Here is a 19,818-nt window from a genome sequence, read left to right as displayed (position 1 = left end):
GAGGTCAGGCAACTAAATCTGAGCTTCGATTCGGGGAAGGCATCCTTCCAGACCCTCCTGCTTGTACAAAGAGGCTAGAAACCCACTGCCCCTCAAGCTAGACTGTCAGGCAAATGAGTCAACAAAGGGACATTTCTTCTTTATAGTGAGACGCTGCCATACAGTACAATTGGTGGCACCATATTTATGACCTGTGTCAGGACTGTCACGCCCGACATCCCTCCCTTGAGGGCGCTCCACTGCTCCAATTATTGTCCTTTTGATTGTTAAGCTTCCCAGGTGTACCCTCTTAGCTTTATTATTTAAAGACTAGCTCCTCCAGTCCTCGGCGCTCACCATTAGGGTAAAGATGTCGCGAGGCCCGCCTAACACCAGGAAACCCTACGTCCGTCTCCTGAGGGCGTAGGCCTCATCCCCGACACCTCCCGCTTCCTGAGCCCGGAGTCTGGAGGATCTCGCCCCATCACCTTAGGACCTCCATGTTTTGCCTGTCCATGTTTTCCCCTCTCCCGGGGATTTTAACCTTGTCGCGTCCCAGGATGGGTTCTTCGTTGATGGACTCTTGGACTGTGCCCTGACCTGCCCTTGGACCCGTTTGGATTTGGATGCCATTCTCTGTCTTCCCCGTTCACTGTCTCACGGATTGTCACGATTATTTTGTGCACTATTAAACCCCTGTGTGTTTCCTTTTACCACGCCTCCTGTTTTCTCCAGCTCTTACCGCATCGCATAGTGTCTACTACAAGATCTGACACAGATTTCAGTCCGTGTTCGTGACAAGGAAGGCTGTAGTGCAAAAGCCATGAATTTACTGTGTGTCGTGTTTCTATATTCTACCCTGTGTATTGTTGAACTGACTTGCAATTGTGCTCGTGCTGCTTTGTGTTTACCTGTGTATGGCGCAGATCATTGTGTTGAAGTTGTAGTGATAAAGTGGTTCTGTTCTTTGTTGCGATGGATGACAGATGCAGCATAACAGTAGCCACCAGTGGAGGTGGCAAGACTGGCTGGCTTGTCCTTTGCGTGAGTCGTACAGTATATACATAGGCTGGCAGAAAAGTGCAAGATTAGGATGTTACCTTCTTCCCTAACCTCTGTTATAAACACCATGCATTTTCTTTTGGCATGATAGACTTCTCCTGCCTGTTTGCCACTTGGTGCTGGGAGACGCACAATAGTTATTGTTGAATGACTTAATGAATGGAGTTTTTAATGAAAGTTCGGGAGGAATGAAAGCAGCCGAGCTCATTCGACACAGCTGCCGCAGTTCTCACTAATCCTGACATAAGCAACTGGTCTCCATATATATCAAACTTCACCCTCTCCTCTTCCTCGTTCGTTTTCTGCATCCCTCCTCCACCCCCTCTCCACCTTTGCAGCTACCCAATTGGTCGCATGGGGGTCCTATCCTCAACGTCCAACAGCCGGGAGGTTGGCCCTCAGCCAAGCGGGTTACGCCAAATCTCCACATCTCAATAAACAATTCTAATTTCTCCCAAGCTTTCGGCTGCCGTCATTCCTCGTGAAATGAATTAATGAATGACTGGCACAATCTCGCATTTCCAACTTATGTGACATGTAGATTGATTTGTCTTTTCCTGCCTTACCTGTTTCTGAAAGTAATCTTTTAAGCGACAGAGGGTGGAGTAAATGTACCTGTATTTCTTCTGTGAAATACAGGAACAGCAGCTGCTCTTTATAATCACAACATCACTGAATCACGGTTTGGTGCGATAGAAAAAAAATCACAGAGATTTCTTAAAAAAGAAAGGGACAAGAAAATATTTCAACAAAACATGAGGCTGTTGTGGCTGAAGAGATTGGCTTTTATAATAACCAGTATAGGGACAGTACTTTTTGTAATAACTACAAAAGATGTGCATAAGTCAGAGCTGACAGAATCTCGTCAAAGTGTCAAGGAAATGTATTCAGCAATAATGAGAAGATTTAACCAGATGGATGACCACATCAGTGAACTCTGTAAGTTTTCAACTGCAAATTTGACTTTAGAATTATTTATGGTTTGTAGGGAAAATAACCCCCGAAACGTAATAATAACAATAATAACAGTAATCTCTTAGGTCTTGGATTCTATTCTGGACTTGGGTGCCTTTCTGTGAGGAGTTTTTATGCTCCAAAGAACACACTGACTAGTTTTGATTAACTAGTTTATATTATTCCCTTCTCCATCGTCACAGATTGTTGTCTCATCCTCAAAGATTTCTTTTATGGCAGAAAGAATATCTTGGACAGAATATCTTACTGACTCACTGGTCTTGGAGACCAGTTTAAGTCCTGACCCGAGCTGCTTTGCACATGGTTGGGAAAGTCAGATTGCCCCTTGAGTTGGAGTGAGATGAGGAGCTAGTAACTAAACCATACTAAAAATGATGCTAGCTTTTAAGGTGCAACATCACAGCTTGTGATTGGTTCAGGGTATTATTGGGTATAGTTCTGGTACCCACCCAGCAGTCCCTCCTTTGGTGGATCTTCCTTAGGGTGATGAGCAGTGACCTCGACCCATTGTCTTGGGAGAAACAGACTACAGATGGAGCCCATCTGCATTATACTGTATATCATTGTATTGTATTGTACACCTTCACGATGTCTCTCAGAGGGGTCTCTTAGCCACATTTCTCTGCATTTACTCAGAGGCCCAAGCTGGCTTGTCAAGGCAACACTTTAATAACACTTAAATCTAAGTGTAATAAAAGGCTAGAATGAAAAGGGATAAGAATTATTCAAACAAGAAGTGTAACCAATAAACATAGACATTTCATTGTATTCTCATTCTTGGAGGAAATACTTCGTAGTGACCACAACTTACTAGAGCTTACGATCAAAGCCACAATATGGATAATGCTTCAGGCAAAAATTATATTCTCTTTCGTGGAGACTTACATTCCTTTTCTCTAAATAATCCTAAAATCTAAACTGAGATTTGAAAAACAAACAGATGCATAAAAATGCCAACAGAAGGAAACTGATTTGGTTGAGAATAACTATAAGCATGCACTGTCATTGTAAAACCAGACCACTTAACTTAATTACCCCTTAAAAAGTTGACCATGGTAAATTTGCGTGGCATTTTAGATGTTTATAGATATTACCATGATTAAACAATTTATTTACTTTGTGATATTGTAGGAATTGGATTTGACACTGGAATGTAAGAAACAGATCACAACAGAGGGGAGGTTGTTAGGATAATCTTCCTTGTTTGGGTCCCAATAGCAGGGAATAAGCAGGTATTCATCATGGGAAGGTCTTTCTCTCTAGTAGGTTACAGGGTGACTTCACAGAGTGTGTTTTTGTCACGGAAGTCAGAAAGGACGAACCGTGGAATGGCAGGAGAGCGAAAAGACCCTATGCATAGCGACGAGACGGGGGTTAGCCCAAGCTCAGCTGTTCAGGGAATGCCGTATAGAAACCTATGCCCTCAGGTAGCGGACGTGGGGCGACCTGGTGCTAGGTGGGTTTCAGGACAACCGAACGAAATGCTGAGCGAAGGCAGACTGAAAGACCCGGAAAAATATAGTTCCAGAGAGAGAGAAACACCGGAAGGACAGCAAAGAACCAGAAATGAGACACAGGACAGAGAAGGAGGGCCCTCTGTCTGCAGAGTTTTTGGATGAAGAGTCATTAGAAGCTAGTACTTTTGGCTTAACATCATGACTGTTTAATGTATTCTGCCATGATTCAGATCCTCAACTCCCTCAAAAGTCTAATAATGATGACAAAAACAAGTTTAATTGCTTCTACCGTTTTGTTCTGGTGGTGCCACCTTATTTGCTGAATGCTTGGTTCACCCATTCAGTTTGTCCATCCCTAAACCTGTGTAGCCTGCTTTACCTTCCTCAGGGTTTGATATGAAAAAGATTGCAAACATGTTTTGATTAATGAAGTAGCTATTTACAGAATGTGCACTGATCCCACAAGCAACGTATACATTTAATGAAAACAAGAGTTAATCTTCTACTGATGATTTACAACTGTGATTTACCATTTGAGAGGATTTGAAATGATGTTGGAAAATAACCAATAAATGCAAGTCCCAGTCGTGATGTATTGTTATTGTTAATAAGTAAATTAAATAATTTATCTAGCAGATGCCTTTATCCAAGCCAACACATGTAAAATAATAATATAGATGAAGTAGCACCATTTCAACTCTAAGTGACCTAGATACACAGTGCAATAGAGCAATAGAAAGACTGATGTAATAAAGCTACTGCTACAATTAATATTGGATTGCATTAGCTAACAGACACAGATATGATTCAAGATAAACTGACATTCATCAGCCACACAAGACCTAAGATAAAGGGATAAAATATGGCTTGATTAGACCACTTTAACGCCAGTGTCAGGCCTGAATCTGTTGCTGATTTAAGGTTTACTGTTGTACTGCTGCCCTAAAGAACCAATTAGACCAATTGGTAGGTAGACAATTCTATATAAACGTGTCAAGGCCTTTGGTTTTGTAGAATCATATAAAACGACAGAATTCAGATGTTGGAGAAAGAAGAGTCGTTTATTTCACATGCATACGGGAGAGCAGCTTGCAAAAGCTAGTCTCTCCGAAAGACATTGCTCAGTGCTTTTTATACACAATGACAAATGAGCTTCATACCTTTGATATAGATTACCAAATCCCTAAAATGAACCATCAATTCTTATGCAAGCTCGGGTAGAGAAAAACAACTCCTGATTCACAGAACAGGATATTCGACTGCCCTTTTACTGCATTTAAGACATGAGCTGCATTTTTCCACTGACCTATAGATGCCTGGTATGTTTCCTCTTGCCAGGGTTATAAGCAGTTAGGAAGCTAAAAGATAAACAGTTTGTTAGCTTTTATTAAAATAAACATTCCTTTAGTTTCAATGTCCTGGTTTCAATGACAGTGAGTAGAATGCACTTGATATCCCTTCCCTGGACAGAATGCCAGTAAATCACAAAGTCCGCTACCAGGAAGTGCAGGTCCTCTTTCAAAACAACTGGCTGATCTGGAGCAACTGAGGTAAATTACTTTACTCAGGGTACAACAGAAACATCTACAGCAGGGACTTGAACCCACAACCTACCAGTAATGAGTCTAGATAAATACCCAACATGCTATACTGCCACATTCTTTAAGTCAAGAAGAGAAAAGCATCGTCAGTTACAGAGTTATGGGTCACTCTGCGATTTGTGGTCATTGGTCCGTAAAATCAGCCCGGTCTCTTGATATGTTTTTCCCTAATAGCTAAGCGGCTGGATGACAAAGAAAAGGCTGAGCAAAAGGTACAGTTGAAGGAGGAAAAGGCTGAAAAAAAGCCAAGGGACACAAAAGTGGAGACAAACCAAGAGAAAAGGGCATTCAAAAAACTCTTCCCGAAGTCGAACCTCTTTGAGAAGTGGGGAGAACATTTATCAGAAGTGGAGCAAAAGAAAGCAGAATGGCTCTATGAAAGATATGGCTATAATGTGTATCTGAGTGACAAGATGCCACTGGACAGAAAACTCCCTGAGACCAGGGATCCCAGGTACATTCCCTTTCATATATAAGTGTTGTCCAGGAGGTTTTGTGCTATAAAACTGCTGTACTTATTGTGTGTAAAGTTTGGTTTTCTCATTAATTATATCACTTGGCATTTAGTACTCCAGTGACAGAGCTGAGGCACTGGTATATAATATTGCAGCACTTACAATAATGCATTAATTACTCTGATGATCTAGCCCTCCTGCTACTTCTCCTGCTTAACTTTAAGTTAATTATTTTGTTTATCAAATACTCTTCAGTATAGTATAGGTTAATTGGCTTCTGATAAAAAAAAACTGGCGTTTATTCTATGAGTCTGTGTTTGTTTTTGTCTGCTTATGCCCTGCGATGGACTGACATCACGTCCAGGTTGTGATGCACATTGTACCCTGTGCTTTCTGGGTGAGGCTCCAGGCCACTGTGACACTGAATTGGAAAAAGCAGTTATTGAATGTGATGATGATATAAGTGCTAATGATGTGAAAAAATAATCACAGGTTCTGCTGTTTGTCAGAAAGCTCAGAGAACCCAGGATGTCTATTCAACACTATCCTAGTAGTGCTCAGCTTATTGTACACTATTTTTAGAGGAATCCCAGTCATAGTTGGCTTCTGATGTGACTTGCAGTGTTGACCCACTGCTCTTGCGATCCGAAGTCTGGATCATAGAACATGACCAGCACTCCAGGAGAGCACCTTTTGTTGTTTGAGCCAGTAGAGAGTGTAGAACTGAAACACAATTTGTTCTCTCGTGATTCCTAATCTGATGTCCCTCCCCTTTCATTTGAAATCTAGTTGTTTAGGGAAGAAATATCCCAGGGATCTTCCTACCCTGAGCGTGGTGTTGATTTACTTGGATGAAGCCCTGTCCATAATAAAGAGAGCCATTCGGAGCATCATAGACAGAACGCCAGCTCATCTGCTGAAGGAGATCGTGCTTGTGGACGACTACAGCTCAAGTGGTTTGTCAGAGGAAGGAAATGACCATCAAAGTTTTTTAGCTCTGTCTTTCAAAAGCTTTTTCCTTTTCAGGGAAAATGCAGTGAATATAAATTTGAATACAAAGAGCCATTGCCGTAGTTTACTGTAATAACTGACATATTCATGATTAGTACTGAATTAGTATGGAACGTAGGGCAGAGCGGTGGCACTGTGGCTAAGGATCTGCGCCTGTAGCTACAGTAGAAGGTTGCTGGTTCAAATCTCACGGCCAGCAGCGGAATCCTACTCTACTGGGCCCCTAAGCAACGCCCTTAACCCCAGCTGCCCCAGGGCCGCTGTATAAAAGGCTGACCCTGCGCTCTGACCCTCCTCTCTCTCCGCCTGTGTGTCTCATGGAGAGCAAGCTGGGGTCTGTGAAACGACAAATTCCTAACGCAAGAAATGGTATATGGCCAATAAAGTGATCTTAATTAGTCCATGTCTTCTTAACATGCACATAATCGGCAGAGGACCTGAAAGGAAAGCTTGATGATTACATTGATCTGATCCATGAGAAGCACCCAGGGTTAGTGAAGAGGGTGAGACACAGTGAACAGAGGGGCCTGACACAGTCCCGGATTTCTGGATGGGAAGCTGCTACAGGTGAAGTAGTGGCCATTCTGGATGCCCACATAGAGGTCCATGCAGAATGGTAAGATTCCAGTCATACCAGCTTCTGATTTCCTAAGATACAGTAGTAAGTAATTTCTTCACAGCAGCTAGCTTTGTTTTGGAAGATCAATTTCACAACACATCTTTTTTTTAATGCAATATCCTTATGGGTTTTTCCATATCACTAGCTTCTGGTTTCCCAAGATACAGTAGTAAGTAATTTCTTCACAGCAGCTAGCTTTGTTTTGGAAGATCGATTTCACAACACATCTCTTTTTTAATGCAATATCTTTATGGATTTTCCCATATTAAATGTGAAATCAGAATATATGAACTATGCACAAACAACAACAAAAAAAGGAAACAACAATAAAAAAGAATGTGATAAAACATCCAGTTTGCATATTTACAAATAGCTCATTCAATGGCAAAATACAAGTCACATACTGTAGGTGTTCGTTTTCTAACATAAATACTTGTTGTAAACAAGGCTTAAATGTATTACCTTCCATACAAAGTAGTTCCCCTACACATCTTGGTAATTGATATGCTATGTCCTATGCTAACAATTACTTAAAAAACTGTTTCTCGTTGTCATATTTGGCTTTTAACACTTCTAGGTATTAAAAGGTACATCCTTGCATTGTGTGTAGAGAACGTAATGTGACAATAAATATTAAGATCAATCAAGTTTATTGCTTTTAGTTTTTGAAACTATTATGTCTATTAAACATAATTTTAAGAAGACTGCATTCCTTTGATCTGTTATCATATCCCTGGATGGGATGCCCATCACAGGACACATACAGACATGCACACACTAACACCAGGGCCAATCTTCCCAGAAGCCAATTAACCTCCCAGTATGTGGCAGGAAACTAGAGCACAAAAGACAGACACACCCCTTGTCCCAGACTCTAACATCAAAGGTCTTTTGGAAGAATAGCAGATGGAATAGGATTTGGTGAAATAAAATTTTTAAGTAACAAGAAAAAAACAAACTAGGCCTGACGGATCTCAAAAGTCCAAAAAATATGCATTTACTTCTCTGGTTCTTGTTCTGAAATTGTCCTTTAAAAACACAAAAAAATCACTGCAAACACTGACATGAAGATGAAGAGCACATATGACCTTTAGCAGTGATTGTACTTGATCTGCTTGAGTTCCTTCACACTTCCTCAAGATCATTTCTTCTAACTGGAAAAGAAAAATAATGGGAGAAAATTTACCAATATTTCTTGAATCTCTGGAGGGAAAACTACTCCCAATAAAACAAAAATTTCAATTCCCCTTCTTGGAAACTAAGAATACAAAAGAATTGAATAAAATGACTAAAAAATAAGTTCTCACCCAAGAAGTGTTTACCCAAAATCCACAATTTGCACAAGGCAGTAATTATTGAAAGTAATGCTTTGTTTTATTTTATATATGTACAGTCTTTGTCATTGTACTTCATATACTAGGGTGTTGTTTTTTTTCAGTATGTAATAATTATTAAATAGTCTCTTTCATTTATTCACTTCAAAAACTTTAACAATTGCCTTGTGGGACTTGGATAGATATTTTGAAACATGTTAAAATGTTGTATCTAACATACATGTACAGCTACCATCACTGAGAGATGACTTTGACCGAGTTATGTGAACTGGCATACCATATTCTGGGATGTCACCTGGGCAAAGTTATAAAACCTGCTGCTGTGAAATAAGTTGAATGCTTTAGAAAATATTTTGTTGTAGTTTGTGACGGCATACAATTAAGGAAGGGACAGGGATGAAGGCTTGAAAGAAATATCTTGCCTAACATTTGTTTGTTGATCACTCTGCATCAAAATATGCCATTTTAAAAAAAATTGAGTTTTCTATTGACTGTCATTTCCTGTTGTGTCCACAGGGCTGAGCCGCTGCTTGCAAGAATAAAGGAGAATCGCACTGTGGTGGTGTCCCCTGTGTTTGACAGAGTGAATTTTGACAATTTAGAAGTTGTTAAATATACCCCAGCTGCACACGCCTTTGACTGGGCTCTATGGTGCATGTATGAGTCTTTCCAGCCCGATTGGTACAGACTGAAGGATCCATCAAGGCCTGGAAAGTAAGTCCTTCACCAATGGCCACTTAATTCCAAAACAGGACAGTGAAATCACTTATTGGATGCATCCTTTAAAGATGCAGCTCCTTCTGTATGCACATTACACCTTGGTTGTTTTCTGTTTTAATTCTCCCACAACCCCCTTTTTCTCCCCAAAATGAAAAGCTGTTTATTATTTCAAGTTACATCCCAGCATGGTTGAGATATGGCTCTCCAAGACCTGTGCAGGACAGCAATGTTGCATTTTGTTAAGATCAAGGGCATTAACGACTATGAAAAGTGATTAATATTTGTTTGGAATCCTTATATCAGCAGGGAAGAAAGCTATAAAAAGAAAGTGGCTTCTCACAGATCTACCAACAATGAATGATTGGATTGAATTAATAAGGGAAATATATATAATGGAAAAAATAACATTTTCACTAAAATTACAAATGAAAAAATGTGTCAAATATTGGTTTAGATGTGTTCAGTACATTAAACCTTTAAGGTCAGATTTTGTTGAGATACAAAATAACTGAAATTTAATAAGATACATTTATATAGTCTCCTCCCTTTTCATATTCATAACTGTATACATCTTCCTTCTTTTAAATGTATATAGTTTTGTTAAAAAGTTATATAATTGTAAAAAATAGGGGAACAAACAGGAATTTGTGCCTGTAATGTAAGGCTGAATAATGGTTGTTCATATGTAAAATAGTTTTGTTTTGTTCTCTAAAATAAGTTTTTTTTAAATGAAAAGATGTTTAATATACAAAAGGCAGTAATTGACTCCCTTTATTTTGTTTTTGGCAGAAGCCCATCTCTTATGGGAATTCTTGTTGCAGACAGAAAATTCCTTGGCGAAATTGGGAGTTTGGATGGAGGAATGAAAATCTATGGTGGTGAAAACGTGGAGCTGGGGGTTAGAGTAAGTAACCATAGGAACCAGTCACACACTGTACACCGTGCAACAGGTTTAACATTAGAATATTACTTGATTGCAAAGTAAGAAGTAATAGGTTTATTCCATGCTGAAAAGAGAAGAAAGAAAACACAGCGTTTTGGCCATGGAACATTCTTCAGGTGTCGACACCTGTTTTTTGTTTGTCCTTTTTATGGCACATTGCTATACACACATAACCAGTTTTGCCAAGGCCTGTAAAACCAGATGGTTTTCTTTACTCACTCTTTGCCTATTCGTGCAATGAGCTATCATGCAATCCTTACATTGTTTCTTTTTATGTTGTTTTTAATCTGGTTTGCTTTGTCGTAGTCTCATTGATCCACCTTCTGTCCCTCATCTCCATCTATTCTTTACCTGTTCAAAACAGCTCAAGAGGCAGGTGCTTTTTTAATTTCCTTGTTTACCTGCTGCGAAAAAGGAGGTGAAGAAGTTTAAAACGTTTTGTAAACAGTAAACTCATGAACCTTAAACCTGATTTCAGTATTCCTTCACCTTTGACAAATAGGACTAACTCAGACAGAAAGAAAAAGAGTTGCAATCAAAAGATGTTTTATTTATAAGAGAATCACACATTCTCACTTCTAAATCCTCCTTCATTCCTAAATACGTATGTTTTATTGGCTAAAGATCTCTATAGCAAACTCAAATGGTCAAGATGGTTCTGTTCAGAAGATCTGACAGGACAAGCTTTTACTTCCATTTGACTATGATCCATTATTAGTACAAGTAAACATTATTATCAACTAAAATTTGGTTTGGGCTGTTAGAACTGTTCTGAGGTGTAACATTTGAAAGGAGCATTTCACCTTTCACTCCAATCCGATATGATCCAATTCCATTCCATTCCATTTAGTTGAATTCAATTGATTCAGTTCAATTCAATTGATTCAATTCAATTTGATTTGATTTGATTCCTTTTGATTCCATTCACTTCAATTCGATTTGATTCAATTCAAAATACATTATGCATTCCCAGGAGAGAAATGTAAATTCCTCATGTACTGTAAGCTTGGAGACCACAGCATGACTGTGTAGTCATGATTTTTCTGAAGACAAGACAAATTGTTTATTGTTGTTTGATAGCCATAATAATAACTGTGCTATATTTAACTTGACCTAGATTTGGCTGTGTGGGGGCAGTATTGAGATTGTGCCGTGTTCCAAGATAGCTCACATTGAGAGAGCACACAAACCCTATCTGCCTGACCTCAGCATCACCATGAAGAGGAACGCACTGCGAGTGGCCGAAGTGTGGATGGATGAGTACAAAAAAAACATTAATATTGCTTGGAATCTACCAATAAAGGTAATTAGAACATAACAACACAAGAAAAGTCACAAATGAGAGGAGGCCATTTGCCCCATGTAGCCTTTTTGGAAGACTGTAGCTAAATCAGAATATAATCTTTTCCTTTGACTTAAGTTTTCAGAGTCAGTCCATAGTCCATCATGAGGTGGGAGAGATTTTTTAACAATGTTTTATGGTCAGATGAAACCTAGATAAACCTTTACCACAGTGATGATAAGGTTAAAATATGCTGAATGAAAAGAACTGTATGTCCTCCAGAGAACGTCAACTCATCTCTAAGGCATGGCAGAAGTACTGTCATTGGTTTGGACATGCATGGCGTCTTCTGGAACTGACTCATTCATCTTTATTGATAATGGCAGCAGCAGGGGTTCCTAGGGTCAACCCAGCAGATGACTTCAGACTCAGTACTGCAACAAGTACAAAGAGTCACAATGGGAAAGCAAATAGGGAATTCATTTAAGACTGAGAATAGGAAGGGAGTTGTGATATCTAGAACAAGTTTGCCATTCAGAATGTTAAAGCTCAAACTCTAGGATCCTTTAAGAAGCAAATGCAGTAAATGTTAGGGTGGCTTAGCTTAGTCAAATAAACAAGATGGACTGGATGGGCCTCCTTTCTTCACATTGTTTCTGCTTTTATTCTATTGATTCATTTGAAAGACACAAGTTCCAAACATCCTTCCATTTCATAAATCCTTCATCCAGTTCAAGGTTGTGGGGCAGCTGGACACCATCTCTAATATCCAAATGATATATAAAATGAAAAATCACAGCAATCAGTAGGCACAAGGAAGAATACACCCTGGATGGGATGGTACTCCATCGCAGGGCACACACAGAGACAAACACAGACATGCACACACTCACACCAGGGCCAATTTTTCCCAGTTGACAATGAACCACCTACTACGTCTTTGGACTCTTGAAGGAAACCAGATCATTCAGAGGAAACCCATGGAAACACAGGGAGAACATACTGTACCAGGCCCAGTATTGAACCCAGGTCTCCAGGTCTCTGAAACAGCAATGCTCACCACTGCTCCTCTGTGCCACCAAAGATAGAAGCTAATAATAATAATTGCTTACACTTATATAGCGCTTTTCTGGACACTCCACTCAAAGCGCTTTACAGGTAATGGGGACTCCCCTCTACCACAACCAGTGTGCAGGACCACCTGGATGATGCGATGGCAGCCATAGTGTGCAGGTACACCCACCACACATCAGCTATCAGTGGGGAGGAGAACAGAGTGATGAAGCCAATTCATAGATGGGGATTATTATGTAAGGGCCAATGGGAAACTTGGCCAGGACACCGGGGTTACACCCCTACTCTTTTTGAGAAACACCCTGGGATTTGAATGACCACAGAGAGTCAGGACCTCGGTTTTATGTCTCATCCGAAGGATGGCACCTTTTTTTTTACAGTATAGTGTCCCCGTCGCTATACCGGGGCATTAGGACCCACACAGACCGCAGGGTGAGCGCCCCCTGCTGGCCCTACTAACACCTCTTCCAGCAGCAACCTTAGTTTTTCCCAGGAGGTCTCCCATCTAGGTACTGACCAGGCTCACATCTGCTGATCTTTAGTGGGGATGCCGGTTGTGAGTTGCAGGGTGATATGGATGCTGGCTGCGATATTGCAGCACATCGTCTAGTTCATGTGTCATTCTTCTTCCAGGACCATGGAATTGACATTGGGGATGTCTCAGAAAGAAAGAAGCTCAGAGAGAAACTGAAATGTAAGCCTTTCAAGTGGTATATAGACAACGTGTACCCTCAGCTGGATCCATGGGAAGACCTTGTTGCTTATGGAGCTGTAAGAATTTTTACTCTTTTTGTCATTATGGGGGCATTTTGTCTTTGCAAAGGTATTTATAATATGTAAAGAATGTGTTAAAGGCTTTAAAGCTATAAATGCTGATTGAATTCATAGGAACGTGTTTCTCAAACGATGCTTCATTAAGTTTAGTTTTCAATAATTATAATACTTATTCACAATAATAATTTCCATCATTCTCCTCAGTCGCTTTATTAATGACATCAGACCGATTAACAATATTTCTTAGGAACCATTTAAGAGATTTTTTGGTGAAATGCAACCTTTGTAGAGATAACAAACCTGTGTGATCCGTTATTTAATGAACGTGAGAACATATTCCAAAGTCCAAACTCCACTCAGAAAGTTCTGACTTGTCTCATGCAGGACCTGCAATTTATTTTGACATTGAGAATGAGAGATTTTATCTGTTTCAGACAGGACTGCAATGAGAGCCCGATATCCAATTAGGCCTAGGGCCTAAAAAAATTTTAGGGACTACAAAAGAGGGAAACACTAGTGACTCATGAAAAACGAGCTGAAACAACACGCTTGCGATCGACTCTAGGTGCTCCAAATCAATAATCATACGCTATCTAGCGGCTGTTCTAGAAACTAGAAGTAAAAACTAGAAGTATTGAACTGATGGTCGCTCGACTTGTTGGTTTAGCATTAAAATAGTTTAAAGTGCATCATGTCAGTCGATGTTATTCAATTGGCGTTTATCCCTCTTTTTGCACATTTCGGAGTGAAAGAGCCTAGGGCCTACGAACACCAAAATCCGGCCCTGATTGCAACAAATCTTTGATACCCGCCATGAATTTTAAAGAGAGATGGTTCTTCGAATCATATATATAATTTCTGAAAGTGGTATCAGCTTGGGGTTGCTGCGTATTAAAAGTGTAATCTTAGCTTTATAAATACTCTTTTATCTTTGTTTTTCTACAGCTGAAGAACACTGTGAAAGAGAATGTCTGTGTCGATCAAGGACCTGTTCCTGGAAATGTACCCATAGCATTTGGATGCTACTACTATGGTCCACAGGTAACTGTATCTTCTTCTTACTCCTTACTCAATTAATTGATTCTGAGTCCCTCCCATTGACCGCCGCAATGCACTAAACACCTCAGTGATGTAGCGTAGACATTACACGTCTTCTGCTGCAGGAGTGCCAACCACAATCTCAGCAGTGGAGCTAGGTGAATTTTCATTTTGCCTTTAGTTTCATAGTGAGTTCACATAACACTATAATTGTTTATTTACAATATAGTCAGAAGAGCTTTTCAATTTTTTACAAAGACAAGTTGCCCCACTTCACTGCAGATTGGGGGAGAAGTTAGAAATTGCTATACCAATTGAATTATTGAAGACATTTTCTCCAGTAGTCCTGTGTTTTGTAAGCCTAGAATGGACATAAGCCAGTGTACTGAACGTCACCTCGCTACACTTATAAGATCACTTTATTGGCCATATACAATTTCTGGTATTAGGAATTTGTCTTTTTTTTTACATACCCCCAACTTGCTCTCCATAAGACATACAGGGTTTGTCATTTATACAGCACCCCCTGGAGAAGCTGGGGTTAAGGGCCTTGCTCAGGGGCTCAATGGAGTAGGGTTCCTTTACCGGCCAGGGGATACGAACCGGCAAACCTCCCAGCCACAGGCGCAGATCCTTAGCCACAGAGCCACCACACTGCCACCACATATAAACCACCTTATATAAACCATGCAGTGGCATGTTTATTGCAAAAGTAGTGTGGACCTTGGTTTAGCATCTCATCTGAAGGATGCCAGGATAGAATCTACCATGACATAGTGTCCCTGGTCACTTTAAAGAGGATGGGATTGTAAGTTTTGGTCAATAGATAGTAGAGCCAACTGTTCTACAGGTTCACCAACACCTCAGCAGCAGTCTAGTTTGCCAAGTTCTGAATGTCTCCCACCCTGGTATTGACCAGGCCCAACCTTCCTCAGCTTTTGATTTCTGACAAGATCAGACTACAAGTTGGTAATGCTTCTGTGGGCCCAACAGAATACAAGACATGATCCTTGTATTCTCACTTTCTTATGTTGGCAGTTATGTTGCTGTATGAATCTCCACCGTAACTTGTGACTTGTGCCTTTCTTTTTCTGTGAAAAAAAAAATGTTTCATGTTTGTCTTTTGCCATTTTTATGAGCTCTTGGCCAGTTTCTGGGTGTATCTGAAATACTCATAAGGAGCATTGTACTGCTGACAAACTATGTGATTTTGATCTTAAATCATTGCTTGAGCAATCCTAAATTTTCACTCTCTTTTTTGCTCACAATATTGATTTGTTTAAAACAAGATCTGTAATGTCAGCCAAACTTAAAGATTACACATGTCCTGAAAACAATTAGTGCTTTATAGAAAGAAGCACTGTTATGTTTTACAATTCAAAACACAATACACATTGTTTACATGTCTTTATGCTTTGTCCTGATAAATTAAAATGATAAAACCGGCCTGTTCTACTTCAGATTCAAACCCTGCTGTCGTGTAAAAGGAGCAAACAATAAATAGTCATTACAATTCATCTAGGTTAAATGTTTTATATTTAGGCATGGAACATTTTTTCATTAAACCAATTTTCAATAAAAAGTTGTACAGGCAGAGCTAGAATAAATTCACTAATTAAAAAACACTTTCCATTCATAACTTTTCAGAATACATACTACCGAAAAAGTGGAGAGCTCTATATTGGAGGTATCAAGTCTCACAAATACAACAACAACAGATGTCTGGCTGACCCAGGTACAGGCAGTACCCCAGGCCTGTATGAGTGCTCTGTGGCAAAACAAAAAGGCTATAGCATCTACTGGGACTTTAAACAGGTAAGGCCTCGACAAAAACCTTTACTGTCCAATAACTTTGTTGTTGTTTTTTTTGCCATTTTCAGGTGAGTCTTTTTGGTGGACTAAATATTTTGAATCCAGGGTATTACTTGTCAAATCTAATGAGCAAAAAGCACCACATTTAATATATAATATTTTAATATTAATTTAATAATAATAATATAATGTAATAATTAATATTTTACTGCTCAGGCATCAGATTCCTGATCTGCCTTGACAATGTGAAACTGTTGCAGCAATACATAAAGAAACATGCAGAACTCTCTTCAAGCCCGTTAGAATACATTTGAATGAAGTACAGTACGTAGGTTTAAATTCTCAGAGGTGGTCAAGAAAGGTAGTTAGAGGGTAAAAATTGAACTGTTTGGCACAAATTATTGACCTTTGTGAGAAACAATACTGGGAGTACTGTAACCTAGACATTGTGCTCAAGGTCTTCAGCCTAAAACCTCTCATTTGTTTTTTACAGACAATAGTCATTTTTCTTGAAATTGTTTTTTTACCTAAAAAAAGTCCTGCCTTGAAAATTGTTGTTCTTACTTAACTTTAGTATGGCCTCTAAAGTATGGATTTATGGATGATAATTCATATTGTTTAACATGTTAATTTAATAAATCCTTAACAAACGATACAGTTCAAATTTCTATAATTTTCTGGGATAACAGCATCTGAGAAAGAAGGTAAAATGTTAAATATATGTATTATCTCTCATGTTTATTATGTTTATTTGTTTTACAGGGAAAGGCCATGATTAACAGAAAAACACACAGGTGTCTGGAAGTTGAGCAGGGAACCCTGGTGATTCAGAACTGCACAGGACAGGGCTGGAAAATTCAACATAATGTCACTGACTTCTAGTTATCCCCCAGCTAATGAAAGGATTATTAATATATTTCAAAATGCTCACTCACATGCTGAAAACTGGGGCCTCGAGTTAGTGTTTACTCTCTTGTGAAATTAGCTTGTTGTGGCTCTCCATAAAACAAAAGGATCACGTATCTTAGCTTCTATTTATCTTCTCCTGTCACTAACATTTTACTCAACTTACATCGACTTGTATCAGTGGGTCAGGGCATAGATCTTCAAATCAAATGGGCAAGAATGAAAATATCAATCTCTGTTCATATCTGGGATCTGATTATGAAATTATAGTGCTCTGTATTCGTGTACTAAAGGCAATTTTTTAACACTTAAACAATTCTAAATGAATGTGCTTTGACTTTCACATTATGTTTAGGACTATGACCATGACCACATTACTGAAACAAGAAGCTTGTTCTTCACGCACAAAGTTATGTTAACACAGAGCTGGGAGGATGGAAGGGGTCTGTGGACACTGTCTGACACTGTTTCCTGCAGCTGTTGTAAATAGAGAGAGGGAGGACTGCATGCGATGATCTTGCATGTTGTGTGTGTGACTCCTTCCAGCTGTTTCCGCGCTTGAGCGGTTGTATTGCTGCATCACACTGATAGCGTTGCGTCACACAGTTATCGACAAGGTGACTGCGCTCTCAGTCACAGTTCTACAGAAGTGAGTCATTGCTTCCTGATGAACGGCAAACTTTCTCAGCTGTTTTAGGGAGGACAGCCCCTGATGGGCTTCCTTCATGACGAGGCAGGTATTAACTTCCCACTTCTGTGAGTGGCCGATACGAAGAAACTTGAAGGAGTCCACTCTCTCCACAGACTGGCCATGAAAGTGTTGGCACATCTCCTCCTCCCCTATGAAAGTCCACCTTCAGCTCTTCAGTCTTCCTAATGTTCAGCTCCAAATTCCTCATTATACCACAACAGGGCACTACCTCACTATGCTGTTTTTTCATTATTGGTGATTAAACCTATTCATGTTGTCTCGTGTGTAAATTTTATTATATTCACAAACTCAGAAGAAGAGATACGATCATTTGTGTATAATGAGTCTTGGGAGGCACCACTATTCAGAGTCACAGTCTTAAAAAACATGTTACCCATCTTCACCACCTGTTTCCTATCAGACAGAAAACCTAGGATCCAATGGCACAGGAACTGGATGATTAATTACCCAGCCCCTGAAGTTTATCAAACAGCTTTGAAGGAACGATTATATTGAATGCTGATCTGTATTTGATAAACAGGATCCATTTGTAGGTAGCAGGGGTCCCATGGTGTTGCAGGATGAAAATTAAGACAGGGAGAAACAGCTTCTTCTACAGTCCTATTGACCCAGTATGCAATCTGGTAAGGATCCAGTTCAACACTGGACAAATGGTTAAAAACTTTCATAATTACTGAAGTCAGAGCCACAGATATAATCATTCAGGCATCTGACATTAGATTTCTTAAGCGCTAGAATAATCACTGCAGATTCAAAACATGCAGGAACAAGCAGTTTACACTGCTCAAGAGACCAATTAAAAATGTCAGTGAAAATAGAAGCAAGCTGATAGGTATAGTACAACACTTGAGATAAATAAATCTGAAACATTAATTTAAAACAAATGTACAATGTCTACATTGTACAAAGTTCTGAAACGCATCTTATTTTAGACACATTTTGTTTGCACATACTACAAAAGTATACAGTACGTTTCTATTAATGTATTAGTGTGTCTTTCTGTGTCTCTTTACAACATTTTAACAAAGGCATCTTAACATAATTGAGACTCTCTGAAATCTCTTTTACTGAATTTGAATTAAAAGAGTGTCCAGTTTAAGGTCTTTTTCTCACACATGAACTCATCTTGATTTCATAACTATGAGCACTGGGTTCAAAATCATTTAATCTAGACACAAACATGATAAAATAAAGAACAATTCAAATAAATGAAACAAAACACGGGTATTCTTTTTTAATGAGTAATATTAAAGATTAATAAAGTGAAAAACATTTCTCCATACAATCTGCAAAGAAAGAATAGGAATCACCTTTCAGAGAACTCCAAAAAAGTTGGGGTTATAATGTAACTTAAACAGGTACAATGTCATGTTTTAAGATATGAAAAGTGTTTCGGGCTCAGTAGAAGATAATTGGAGTAAGGGAATCAGTAAAGCAGAAGCCCATAGAAACATTTTTACGTCTTGTGCTTATTTTTCCCAAAAGGAATCTGCAAATGAATCCTTTAATTCAGAAATACATTTTGGAAATTTGCTATATATTGTTTTTGTTTTCTGGTGAATTAATACATTTTTAATGTCCCTTGTAAGTTTATACTTTATCATTGTATGAACAATAAAAGTGCTTAAAGACTGGTTTATTAAAACAGGGATTTGCAGCATTCTGAAGAGTTTTTAATTGTATTTATGCACAGCTTTTTGATTGTTCAAATGAAATTTATGAAAGAAAAGAAATGCTGTAATGTACTGTTTAATTACTGTACTTCTGATTTTGTTTTGGACACAAAAAAGTTGTAGTTGTTGAAAAGTCTTGTTTACAGGCTGATTACGTACTCTATAAGTAAAATTTAACAATATTAATAAATGTATAATACATAAAACTAATCATTTTCAGATGCAAAAAATGAAAACGGGAAGTTCATTTTTAAATAATTACAACTCATTACTTCAGCCAGGCAGGATATCTCCACAGTATTAAGTACACTACAACTTTTTACTTGCTGGCTCTTGTAATCAATATTAGAATTAGACCGAGATACTGACTCTGAAGTTTAAGAAGCACAGG

General features: G+C 38.9%; 1 protein-coding gene across 1 annotated transcript; it reads left to right on the top strand.

Annotated features, from left to right (window-relative positions):
* Positions 1-1,684: 1,684 nt before the first annotated feature.
* On the top strand, positions 1,685-18,010 carry LOC148654477 (putative polypeptide N-acetylgalactosaminyltransferase 8). The gene is made up of 11 exons (XM_088646715.1): positions 1,685-1,980; positions 5,249-5,528; positions 6,319-6,485; positions 6,973-7,156; positions 9,010-9,207; positions 10,003-10,117; positions 11,274-11,459; positions 13,146-13,283; positions 14,232-14,327; positions 15,972-16,139; positions 16,899-18,010. Exons 1-11 carry the CDS (start codon positions 1,797-1,799, stop codon positions 17,016-17,018), a joined length of 1,836 nt encoding a protein of 611 aa, XP_088502841.1. The 5' UTR covers positions 1,685-1,796; the 3' UTR covers positions 17,019-18,010.
* The last annotated feature ends 1,808 nt before the right edge of the window (positions 18,011-19,818 follow it).

The sequence above is a fragment of the Lepisosteus platostomus genome, chromosome 9 (assembly GCF_059453375.1).
Source record: "Lepisosteus platostomus isolate fLepPlt1 chromosome 9, fLepPlt1.hap1, whole genome shotgun sequence".
In the NCBI taxonomy this organism is placed as follows: Eukaryota; Metazoa; Chordata; class Actinopteri; order Semionotiformes; family Lepisosteidae; genus Lepisosteus; species Lepisosteus platostomus.
The sequence above is the reverse complement of the archived record's forward strand: the minus strand, read 5'-3'. Positions and strand labels throughout refer to the sequence as shown.